General features: G+C 43.8%; 1 protein-coding gene across 3 annotated transcripts in view; it reads left to right on the forward strand.

The window, feature by feature from the left end:
* The first annotated feature begins 273 nt into the window (after nt 1-273).
* Nucleotides 274-12,200, forward strand: part of fto (FTO alpha-ketoglutarate dependent dioxygenase) — a 126,080-nt gene continuing 114,153 nt past the window's right edge. For all 3 annotated transcript variants that reach the window (XR_004896832.1, XM_031281486.2, XM_031281487.2), the window contains exon 1: nt 274-530. Coding sequence is in view for 2 of the 3 variants with exons in the window: in XM_031281486.2 (XP_031137346.1) it covers nt 405-530 (126 nt within the window). In the remaining variant the exon portion in view is untranslated. The remainder of the gene's footprint in view (nt 531-12,200) is intronic.

A 12,200-nucleotide genomic window follows, 5' to 3' on the forward strand; every position in this document is an offset into this window, starting at 1 on the left:
ACTACTAATAATAATAATAATAATAATGTGTGATAGAAGTTGCGTTTGCTTTTACATATCGGTGATAATTTATTGATTTATTTTATTTTTGTATGTCACAGCCATTTTGAAGGATGTAAAACTCAAATCTCTGATAGAAAACTATCTTGACCGGCATATCTGCAATTTGTAGATCAGTACCTGGACTGCATCTGCGCAGTGCAACGTCTAGAGCGTGCCTAAGCTGCTTCCGCTCCAAGCACACGTTCACTCTGGGACTTGTAGTTCTTTTTGCTACGCTATAAGCGTCTCCTTCAAGAATCCCGCCACCAAAAAAAAATGACACTGCAAATGTTGACGATTTGGCTCTGACTGAAATAACACGGAAGGCTGCACTTGCACGTGCCCTTTCTAATATAGAGTAGATGGAAATGCCACTTGTTCGTGTACTACAACAACCAGCGTCACCTCTAATGAAAGCGAGGCTGTGTAAACACAAGTCCAGGAACATGAAAAGATCGGGTGACAGTGAGGGGGAAAAGAGAAGAAAGGTATTGATAGCGTTTTTCTCCGTTAGGTCTGGCATATTTCTAAGCCCTGTCGCTCGTTGAATATCTAATGGTCCTTATGTGATGCTGCTGGCTGCATTTTGAAGGATAGAAAACCGTAAATGTCAGCGCATACCTAACCTTGCCTGTTTCCTTTATTGTGTTTTCCATTTCCCCCCCAGTCTTCCACAATGAAGAATTACAGTTGCATTAAAACGGTGATTTATCACGTAAATACACTGCTGAGAAGAAGCTGTAGCTTGCCGAATAACGTCTTGGCAGCACCCCATATCAACTGGAAACACAATATGAACGAATTAGCTACGGTCCGTACTATATTTGTGAGAAAATAGTAAAAGTCAGAATAATTCTGTTAAAGTTAGAAACATTTAATGAAAAAAACAAATAAACGTCAAGAGACGCAACGTCAGAGCTTAATTTGGGATGCCATTCTGGTGTGAAGAATGAACAATGGATCAATTGTTAATTGTATAGTAGCAACGGAACAGCCCAGTGCAACAGTAAAAACAAATAGTAAAGTTAGTGTGTAGGGTAACGTTATTTCAAATTTGGCAAGGTGCCAGGCCAGCAGCCCACAGCTGCTTCAGGCTTCACTATATACTTATACCTATAGTGGATAGTAACTGGTGCTCTGATGTACAGTAGAAATTAGAACGTATTGGTAAATGTAGTGATTATGCTACTGTTACCTAAATAATACCCTCTGTAAATATGCCAGCAGTAGAACCTGCTATGGTATAAAAGAGGTGTTTGCAGGAGGGCAATTATTTGCACATGATATGAACAGAGACGGGTTTGTCTATAACCTGTGATGGGAAACTGTTGTGTGTGCTGGTGCATTAAGCTGTGTTGGGCTTAATCAGGGTTTCGCATTCTGTACAACCATAACTCTGCGGTTTGTTGAGATACTAAAGGAAAGGAAGGAAAGGGCTCTGCTGTGCCCAAGACATTCTGGCATGTGTTTCGCCTAAAGTCATAGTGTCTGTCTGTCTGCCTCTCTGTCTGTTCCTCTTATCTCCTGACTTGGACGCTGTCTGCTGTGGCACATATGTTTGGATCATGTTAGACAGCAGTGAAACTATGTAAGACGTGGTTCCTCCTGTTTATAAAGGCAGCCATGGCGGCCAGATGAGCGGCTCAGAGAGAGAACTCATTCCAGCTGGCCCTCAGGCAGCCATGCAGCACTGCACAGACCTAATGGCGTAGCTTCCTTTCTCTTTAGATAAATAAAAGGATGAGCTAGAGGAATTGTAATTGTAAAACGACTATGTGACTGTAGAGCAGCCAATGAAGAAGCTGCATGCATTTTGGCTACTTTTTTTTTTTTTTACAATATCAGTGGTTGTATATAGAGATATTATAATAACTAATTACTTGGATATGACGGTTGTCTTATCCAGTAAGTGAGTGTGTCTGCAATGCTGCACAAAGTGAGATATGCACTATGATGGGTCCACTGTCATTCTGAGTTAGGGAATGCTAGCATCAACAGATTAGTGCCAAATGAATACACAATCTCATAGGAAAATCCCACTACAGCAAGTAAGCATAGCATACTGACAGGTGGGAAGCCATGTGAGTATATCTATTCTTTAACTGAAATAAAATAGGACATTGGCTTAACTGCCCAGGGAGAATTAATCACACCCCATCCACAATAATTCACATTTATTTGCAAATGAAAAATCTAAAATAATTATACTTTTTTTACTTAGACTCAAGGATGGATCCATTATACACTGTTTGGCACACTAACTGTCATTTCAGCTAGAAAAATGGCAGACTATTTGTAAGTCTGTGCATTGCCTTATGTTCCGTAAATAGCTACATTTTCATGAATTGAAAACAATTGATTATGTAATATCAGTATTGTCATCACAGGATGAATTTCCACTCATGCCTTGACGAGTGTGAAAATGGCACTGACCCTGTCCCTTAACCCGATGTTCTAATGCTGTCTTTGATGCAAGCTCGCCATTTGGACAGTGATGACATGTATAAAGTGCTGTTTTGAAATAGGAAGTGTGTGTGTGAGCGGCAGGCTAAGTAATGATCACACAGGGTCACCAGATGTTGTGAGGTCCTGGGCTCAGCCCAACCCATTGCTTAGATCAGCCTCATTGGTTTTCTCTGGTTGTGGCACCTAGTGCAAGCTGTTTAGGGTATTTAATTTCTGAACACTCATTAAAATGGTTTGTGTTTCCCTTGGCAATTCTGTTAAATTAACAACTACAGAGGTAAAAGCTGATTATGTGGCCACACATCCAGACATGGTTAATCAATTCTCCCACACAAATTGTTAGCTGGTGAATTAGTGTAAAGGAAACGATTTATGGCGACTAATGCCGACGTCCTGTCATGTCAGGCCTGGTGTTTTAGCAAGAGGGGGGTGTCAGATTCAGCACATTCAGCAGCTTTGCACTCTGCCGGCCATCTTTTTCTTCCTTTCAACCCAAGCTACATGCTGCTTGCTCTATTAATGAGCCAATAATGGAGAAATACTGTTGGGTGCTGTCATAAAACATGGGTATGGATACCTAAGGCAGGGTAGCGCATAAGCTCCAACAGAGCTAGATTTACACCTAGGCTCTGTGTAGAATGGTAGAAAGGGGAACACTCTGCATGGGGGCTCTCACAGCTTTATCAGACCCCCGCCGGTCGAGCTGTGGAAAAGCCAGGGCTCAGAAAAATACGGCGGTGGCAGATAATGATACCATTACACTAATGGAGCTGGCAAATGAAGGAGAACCCAGATGCCCTGCTTTATTACCGGAGGGGGTCATTTCCTCGCTGCATTCCTAATGGCCTGAGCACACAGTATTGATCAGGCTATCATGCTGCTAATCCTCTACAGAATTACTTATCGCTGGCTAGGTGTCGATCCACCTCATGCCCTGCTCTGGCCTTGCCGCTGGGCGGCTGCTGTGTTCAGCAGGGACCCACCGGGCAGTTTATCCAGTCATGATTTAGGGCCAAGCAGGGATGGTGTCTGGGAGGTCTTCAGCAGTGGGCTGGCCAGTTCAATGTGTAACAAAAAGGAGGCAAATGAACCTTTATAGCTTTCATTTAATTAAGGAGTAGGCAGTGATGTGGTTCCTCCCTCTTTATGGCCCCATTGGCCACTGTGGAGCAGGGGAAGCTGTGAGGTTGGGTGTTGTTCTCAGTAATTGTGTTGTGCTGTGAATAAGAACAAGCGGCGTATGTGCCATCAACAGCAGCAGCAGCATGGAAGATTTTCACCAAGCCGCTGGCCTGATTTGATTACTAAATGCTCTACATATTTAACTTCATTCTTGGGGCTGAAAATGGGAGAATTCCACATGAAAATTTGTTTCTTTAGGCCTAACTATAGTGGACCTCCCAGTTTCAGTTCTGATTACTGTAATTGGAAAAGTGACTTTATGTGATAACTAAAGAAAAGATATTCTAAATTATTCATGCTATGCATTATTTGAACGTGACCGAGAATGGTGCAGCCTGGGCCCATCATTATTACAAATGAATAGGAGGGTCAGGTAGCACAGAGTGCTTTGCCCAGGGCTCGTGACCTGTCATATCCTTGGCCCCTTTACTGGGCCCCTGTGTGCATCAGCATCCTCAGGCCATTGGAAGTGTGGTTACGTAGCATCAGCAGACCCCTCTTGTCACCTCTGGCCTTGGCTAATCAAAGAGTTTACCTTAAGGGGGGCATTACGCCTTGTTCGTTAGGGCCACTGCAGTAGCCATAAAGAAGTATTTATATATTTCCATCTGGAACAACCTGTCGTGGCTAGGGAAACTAGCTATTGATCCAGATATTTAGTCATTTCTTTCTGCGTGCGCCATCAATATTGTTCAAACATCCGTCCACGCGAGGGTTGACCTCAGCCCCGGCCTCTATTTTTCACTCCCATTGGAGTTCAATGATATACTATTCTGAAAAGTAAAATCAATGAATGAATATGAAGTGTTGGTGTGTAATATAACGCAGGCCCAAGGCTCCAGGTCTTTCATTGATCTGCTATGTGAGCGTTGGAGGGGGCTGATTAGTCTGTTTCTGAGCTTTCCCTCTACATGTCTTTACCTTGTCTTGCCTATTTGATCTTTGGCTCACATATTTGGACTGAGGTTAGATCAACAGATCAAGTTGTTTATTTTAGCCTCTCTTTAAACTAATTCAGCCCTGCTTTTATTTTCCTGCCCAGTTTGGTACAAGAATGTCATAACTTGTATTGAAGTGAAACTAATGAGATATAACATGCACTCAAGTGTTAATGTATTTACAATATTGCTTTTATTGTTTAGTAGTTTTGAGAAGTGTCTTCTATGTAAATGTCTTTTAGTTTAACAGTAAAGGAGATCTCTAATTTTGACCTTAACCAACTTAAATGTTGGAGCGCTGCAGTAAGCGCGATGGAGGGCAAGTCTTTGTTGTAAATATGTCAGTGATGGAAGGAAGGGATTGATTGTTGTATGTTTTCCTCCACTTCATCTGTGATGTCATTATTAAATACACTGATTATATGGCATACAACTGGTCACATAAGCGAGCTGTTTCCTTGAGATAAATTGATGCACCAAGTTACTGTTTAGTGCCCATGAGATGGTTCTCTGTTAATGAGATTGGTTAGCACCAATATAGGTGTTGGGTTAGCTTCTAAAGATCAATATCAGAAACCCTGCATGTTGTTCCGTCTCTTCCTACCACCTTTTTTTATAGTGGTCTTTGTTGAATGCATGACATACTGTATTAGTGCATTAAGTCTACATTTGGTTTGCATCTGGAAGGATATCAACTTTTATGGCCTCGCCTGCATTGTCTCGGGGTACATGGCTAAGATCGGCCTGTCAGAGACTCCCATATGTGCTTGAGAGGACCTGTGATCTTACTAAACATTTTAATGGAAAAAGCAGAGATAGCCTTATGCCAGGCACAACAGTTTGGTGTGGCTTGGGGATTAAACACCATAGTGAGTCATACTTTAGAGAGGTTTCCTTTAAGCAATGGCTGCCATCTACTCACCTCTGACTAGTTGGCTGCTTTATGGCATAAATCAAGATGCAAAATTAAAAAATAGTTCTACCAAAGGAAAAATCAGCCATATTTCCACAGAATTTCCACAGATATGAGGCAAGAATAATCATGTCTTACACCCATGCAATCCTGCTTAGTTTGATTTCCTCTAGATGCCATCATTCTTCACAAATTCAAAACATGATATTGAAGCTTGATTGTTTAAAACATTAAGGTAAAGTATCTATCTATCTATCTATCTATCTATCTATCTATCTATCTATCTATCTATCTATTCTGCTGGTAAAATAACACCTTAGGTTCCAATACGTGGATATAATGCTATGTTTAGCATTTACCACCCGGATGGTTTTCTCCTATGGAAACTGTCACTAGGATTGCCTAAACAGCCCTTGACAGCTTATGTGTCTGACAGCCCCTACCGAGCACCTCATATTAGTGTTGAGGTATTAGCCACAGATGTCCGCGTATTCGCAAACAAGGCCGCGATGTGGATGATGCAAACTGGTCAACCAGATCAGCCGTCAGATTCAATGAGATTACATCGAATGTGACCTGCCCAAGCAGGGTTCATCTGTCATGCATGTGTCCCGTCACAAGAGAGACACAGAATAATCAGTTCAATCAATAGATGGTGGTGGCTCATTGGACTGGTGCTGAATAAACATGGGAATGACCCTCTCAACTCATACACAGAGGCTAGAGTCTCCAGGGGGTTCATTAGCCACTCAAGGCTATGATCCGGGCGAGTCATTATTTTCTATTTCTGTTTGTTTGGCATTCTGGGGGTGTGTGTGCGGTTTCTGTGTAGGTTGACGGGTGTAAGTGTGAGGTATGGGTGTCTTTGAATGTATAGCCTAGTTGTAAGTTTGTATGCACATATTTTTTTCTATACCTGTGTGTGTGTGTGTGTGTGTGTGTGTGTGTGTGTTAAGGCTGCTGTTTGTGTGCATGCTAAGAGAACATAAGATATGCGTTAACAATCTTCAATAAGCTTGTTTAGCACCATATATATTGGAAAGATGAACAATCAGGCCTACAGAGGTAATATTGCAGCAGACACTTCGCCCCCAAAGCAAACATGCCTAGCTGCCCTGGTTGTTGCTAATTTTAGCCAACTCTAATAAAAATGATTTCACTATGCAAAGCCACCTGCATAGGACAGAACAGTCTTCATGCTGTTTATTTGTGAATTTATTTTCTTTTGTAATGACTCACCTTTCCAATAAAATAAAAGTGCCTACTGCTACAGTGTTGGCTACATCTGGTTTCAATGGAAAGTCCAAAACCCTTCATTCACAAAAGCTGCAGGAGACCAGGTTCACAAGGAGCTGTAAATAGTAACTGTTAATTTGTACATCATAAGCTCTTTTCCATAAACATGAGCAATGAAAGTGTGTTAAAATACCTGGCGTTTAGCTTATTGCTTTGTACTGGCTGAACATACGAAGTGCCTCCTTTTAGCCAGTGCCAGGTTTTAGCATTGAAATTAGCTTAGCCAGCTGGAGGTACACGGCTTCCCCTGCTAACCACCGTAAAGAAAATACCACAGGTAGTGTGGTATTACCACAGGTAGTGTGGTAATGTGGTAGTTGTGTTACTTTACAGGAAGGGTATGATAGTTATGGTGTCAGGCATATGACATATCAATTTTGTATGTTGTTTAATTAACAAATAAGTAAGCGTTGCCAAGGTTAAAATTGCAAAAAACATTCAAATACAACATTAACCATTGATCTAATTCCTGTCTAATAGAACACGCAACTGCTTCCACCTGAGGACTTTAGTAACCACGCCAACTTCTGAAGTAGGTGTCCTGGTAACCCTGGATTTGCTTTTATGGAACTTTTCATATTGTTTGTTTCAGCATTTACACTGCATCAAGTCTTTGAGAAGTGTCTTCTCACTTCAGATAGTCTGTTCATGTCTCAGTGATTTTTCCTCCGAGCCCCCGTGTGTTTTTTCTTCATCAGCCTAACTTTTCCTTGCATATATGAAGGAGCCAACGACAGCTTGACTGGCATGCTGTCAGACAGGTGATGCCTTTCCAACGGTGGAGCATCAGCCCTTTCTTATGAGCGTGTGTGTGTGTGTGTGTGTGTGTGTGTGTGGAAAAGTGGGGGTATTGTCAGGACGTGACCGGCACACTTTGCATGTTCTTTTCGAGACAGGTGCTCCTGGGCGAGCACTGGTGCATGACAGTTGCCTTTCATCGCTGTCTTCTCTACACTTAACCCCTGACCAGCCCTCCCTCCTTCCTCTTCTTCCTCATCCACTTCTCCTCTCTCCTCCCACCTCTTTCCTCCACGTCTGACCTCTTCTCACGGCCGTCCTGAGTGATGGACTGCGAAGGCTAGTGCGCGGATTGCGCTTTGTATGTGGTTGTGTGGTGCGGCAGGCTTGTCACAAGTCTAACACTGTCAGGCCATGCAAACCCAGCTGTCCAGACTGAAACACACACACACACACGCACGCACGCACGCACGCACGCACGCACGCACGCACACACACACACACACACACACACACACACACACACACACACACACACACACACACACACACGCCCATCCACACCACAACTTTTTGTTCAACAGTCCGTAATTCCATCCACCAGTGCTGTCAAGCACTTGATCAAACGTGCATAAAGAAACGAGCCCCATGGCTGAATCCCATCGTTTCTCTTCCTATCATAATGTAGGCAGATTTCCCCTCCTCTGCCTGTTTCTTCAACTGTGTTTATTCAGATGAGGCTGACTGGGGGGCAGCAGGTCACATCCACTTGCCTGGCTAAAACGGTCCTGAATTGAGTGTTGTCTCCAGTGAGATGGAGAGAGAAAAAACACGAGGAGGGGTTAGGAAGGGCTGCTGAGCGGTCATGTCAGGGCTGTTTTCGGGGCTATTTGTGTGTGTGTGTGTGCGTGTGCAATGGCAGGGGTAGGGGTTAGGGAGTTTGAGGGTTCAGTTGTCAACCCCTGTGTCATGCTTGCCCTGGCCCTGTTATGTAGAGGGCATCCACTGTCATTTGTTGCAGGACTGTGAAGTGGAGTGAGCCACAGAGGCACAAAAAGCAGTCAGCACACTGTGAGCACTCAGGTGCCGTCAAGTAACACACATTCATTTGAAGTACACTCATACTCTGCAGGAACTAATGCTTTAATAATTGGACACCCCAAAGTTTGTGTAGTATCTAGTTTTTTTTTTTTTTTTAGGGATTTCTTTTAGGGTTGGCCTTTTAATCTCCATCATACTTGTGTTTATCCAAGGTGGAGACTGAAACAGATGTTTTCTTTACTGTGTGTACTTCATTTTCTGTTTTTCCTTTTATTTTATGAGCTTCATCATGTTAAATGAAGTAGGTGGATTAAAGTCATGCTTGAAGCCAACTTTGGGTAAGACATGTCAAATGTAAAAACAAGACTCCTTAAACTTGTTGTCGGAGTTTCAGACACAAGCGCGGTGCACACCATGAGCTTAATCCAACAACAGCCCTAGTCTGCCATACCGTACAACCGCTATCTGCATACGAGTGGACCCCTTCCTCACAGCCATTGTCATATATAGGGGGCATTGTCACGTATGAGATGGACTCATGTAAATGTGGTGACAGGCTACTGTCTCGGCTGACTGACAGCATAGAGGGATTGGGCTAATCTGAGTGACTGATTCGAGACACGCAGCGGCTCGGCTGTCCCCATAACTCCTGAGAAATAGACAGCTTCAGCGGAGTTATCTGTGTTTGTAAGTCCTTCTGCTGCGCTGGGATGACAATAGGGATTAGTGCCAAGGTTCTTTAAACTGTTTTTTTTTTTTTATTTTATTTTTGGGAGGGGGGAAAGGGGGCCTCTTATCGGCGTCTCGGCAGGATGCTGCCGCAGCCAGTTTTCCTTGACTGTCAATTAAAGAGGGGATCATTAACTTCAAGGGTATAAATGTTCTAACACTGGTATTACGTTGGGAAGCTAAGTCGCTGACAGATGTTCCAACTTTAATTCTCCACTTGTTTTTTTGTCCTTTAATTAATTTATGTATCACTATTCGGGTTTTAAATATTTTTTTCCCCCTGTCTGCTCTTTGTTAGCCTGTAATCTCAGTTACCATGGTAGTCGCAAAGACGATTGGGCCTTGTCACTCGCCTGTGTTTCTTATGTGGTTCAATCAGCTAATGTATTCAATATCACCCAAACTGAAAGGTAAACAGTATCTAATGGCGCGTGTATTCCTGCACTGCCTCAATTTAGCCTGGAGGCACTGGGCGGGAGGAGAACAGCATGTCTGCCTCTAGTTCTCCAGGCTTTTCAGAAGGACCCAACTACTTAGAATGGTGCTTGATAAAAACAAAATGAGCGCAGCTTGTATCTCTGTACATGTGTGGGTTTTCTGGTAGGTAAACAAAAGTAGTTTACTACTTTGGGGTTTTCTTTTGAAAGCTCTGTTGGCGGCTGTGAACCATAAGTATGACAGCTGTGGTTGAGATTTCCTCAGAGTGTAAGCACAGACATAGAGTTGCGACGGGATACAGTAAGGTGTATACTGTAGGTAGCCACATAGTGAAAGAAAGAAAACAAGAGGAGGAGAGATGTTAAGGAGAGTGGGAGAGAGATAGGCGACAGAGACTGCTAATGGGCAAACTCTCTTCATCCACTGCCACTGCCATCACTACCACCACCCTGTTCTCTCATGACAGCTCTTTTCCTTTGTTCTCCCCCTCGGCCCACTCTCTGCCGGGGATTCGTGACAAGTTTTCGCGGGCTGATCAAACGCTGCGGTGACACCTGATTAGGATATAGTGCGTGTTTACAGCCATGCATGGCGAGGACCCCCCCCACCACCACCTATTCAGACAACAAGGGAGACTTCACCTTGACTAATTAAATTTGCACTTGCAATGCCAGCTGTGACAGCCACTGGAGGGCTGCATTTATTTATGTCACTCCATACATACTTCCTGTGACGTTCATGGAGGCTGAGTTTGCAGTAGCTCCTCTGTTTCCCCACAGTAAATTCCTGTGTGTAATATCATGGCTTTCGAAATTGCTTCTGACTGATAACTAAAGAAAATATTTCAACTTGCATATTTTGCTTATGTTTGAACGTATGTTTTTTAATTAGATTTCTGGCAGGGGGCACAACTTGCCAAATTAATTAGCATGATTGTGGCAGATGGTAAATATGAAAACGTGATCAACATTATGTATTATCAAATGATATTTAGTGGTAGCCAGTTGATGGTCTGACTTTGTGTGTGTATTTAATCATGGATTAATGTGCGTACATATGTGTGCTTGTACATGATCTGCCTTTCAGAGCGTGAATGTGTGTGTATCTATCTAAATCAGTGGTGAGAGTGTAAAAGGCCACAGCTGAAGTGAGCAGGACATCAGTCACCCGGTAGCAGGAGACAGGGCCTGGTAATTTGTGGCTCTCCCCCCTTTCTCTCTCACTCATTCCCTCTCTTTCTCTGTCTCCCCACAACCCCTCTACCCCCCCCTCCCATCCTGCCTCCCCAGCCTTAAATTGACCAGCTCGACTGCTGGTCATGCTGTATTACATGGGTTAGATGAAGTAATTATTTCTAGGCCACTGACTACAAGCAAGATTAATAGTTTTTGAAACGGCCATAATGGAGGGCTGACCCGCCGTGACATAAGCATTATTTCAAGCTCACCTCCAATCTCATCCCTCTCACCTCTGGGCACTGGCAGAGTGTGATTTATACCTGGGTTAATGAGGGGAGGGGACCTAGGAGCCCAGGTCCACCAGCCTACCAGTGCAGTGTTACAGGCCCGCACCCCCAACTGAAAAGACAGTGGGGTCACTTGAGGAAGGCTGAGGTTTTGCTTGATTGAGCTTTGGAAACAAGACGTAAAGTGATTAAAATCTACATCATTTTTGAATGTCATCGTTTTACTGTATGTTGTAATTTGATTAGAAACTTGAATGGCTTAGGCTGTTCTTTGGAAAGGATTGGTGCTTACTGAGATGTCCTCGAAAGAACAAAACAATATGCTACTGATATCCAACCCGTCTGTCCTGGGTTGCTTCATCTGCCCCCCTCCCACACACACACACACACACACACCCACCCACCCACCCCTGATGCTCTGGAGCCTTAAGGAACAGAGAAGCGGGAAAGCTGTCACTAGGTGGCACTTGGACATCATGTTATCAGATGCTCTCTCCCCTTCACCCCACCCCACCCCACCCTCCTGTTCCCCTCCCTCTCTTGCTCCCTCCCTCCTTTCTTGCCTCCCTCACTTCCTCCCTTCCCTCTGTGCTAAGTACACCTCAGATGTCAGGGTGTTTTATTTTTATTGGACGAGGGTATTGTGTAATGCATTCACCTCCGTTCCTGCCAGCTGTTAAATGCCCTAGAACATGGTCTGGCCAGACTCCGCCCCGTTAACCCCTCTGATTGGCTGTAATAATTAGCAGAAGTGAACAGTAACTATGGCACCTAGCGAGGGTTTGGGACAGATTGCGGGCCCCTGATACATACGTGACAGAATGGTCTGGACTTAAGTGACTTGGGTCTGGCCCAACCTGGCCACATCCCCCCCCCTGACTCAAGTGCATGTGTGTATTTTAAGCTTTAATATTAACCCTCAACTTAAACACATGCATGCAGTGTGGCACCA

The sequence above is a fragment of the Sander lucioperca genome, chromosome 3 (assembly GCF_008315115.2).
Source record: "Sander lucioperca isolate FBNREF2018 chromosome 3, SLUC_FBN_1.2, whole genome shotgun sequence".
Classification (NCBI taxonomy): domain Eukaryota; kingdom Metazoa; phylum Chordata; class Actinopteri; order Perciformes; family Percidae; genus Sander; species Sander lucioperca.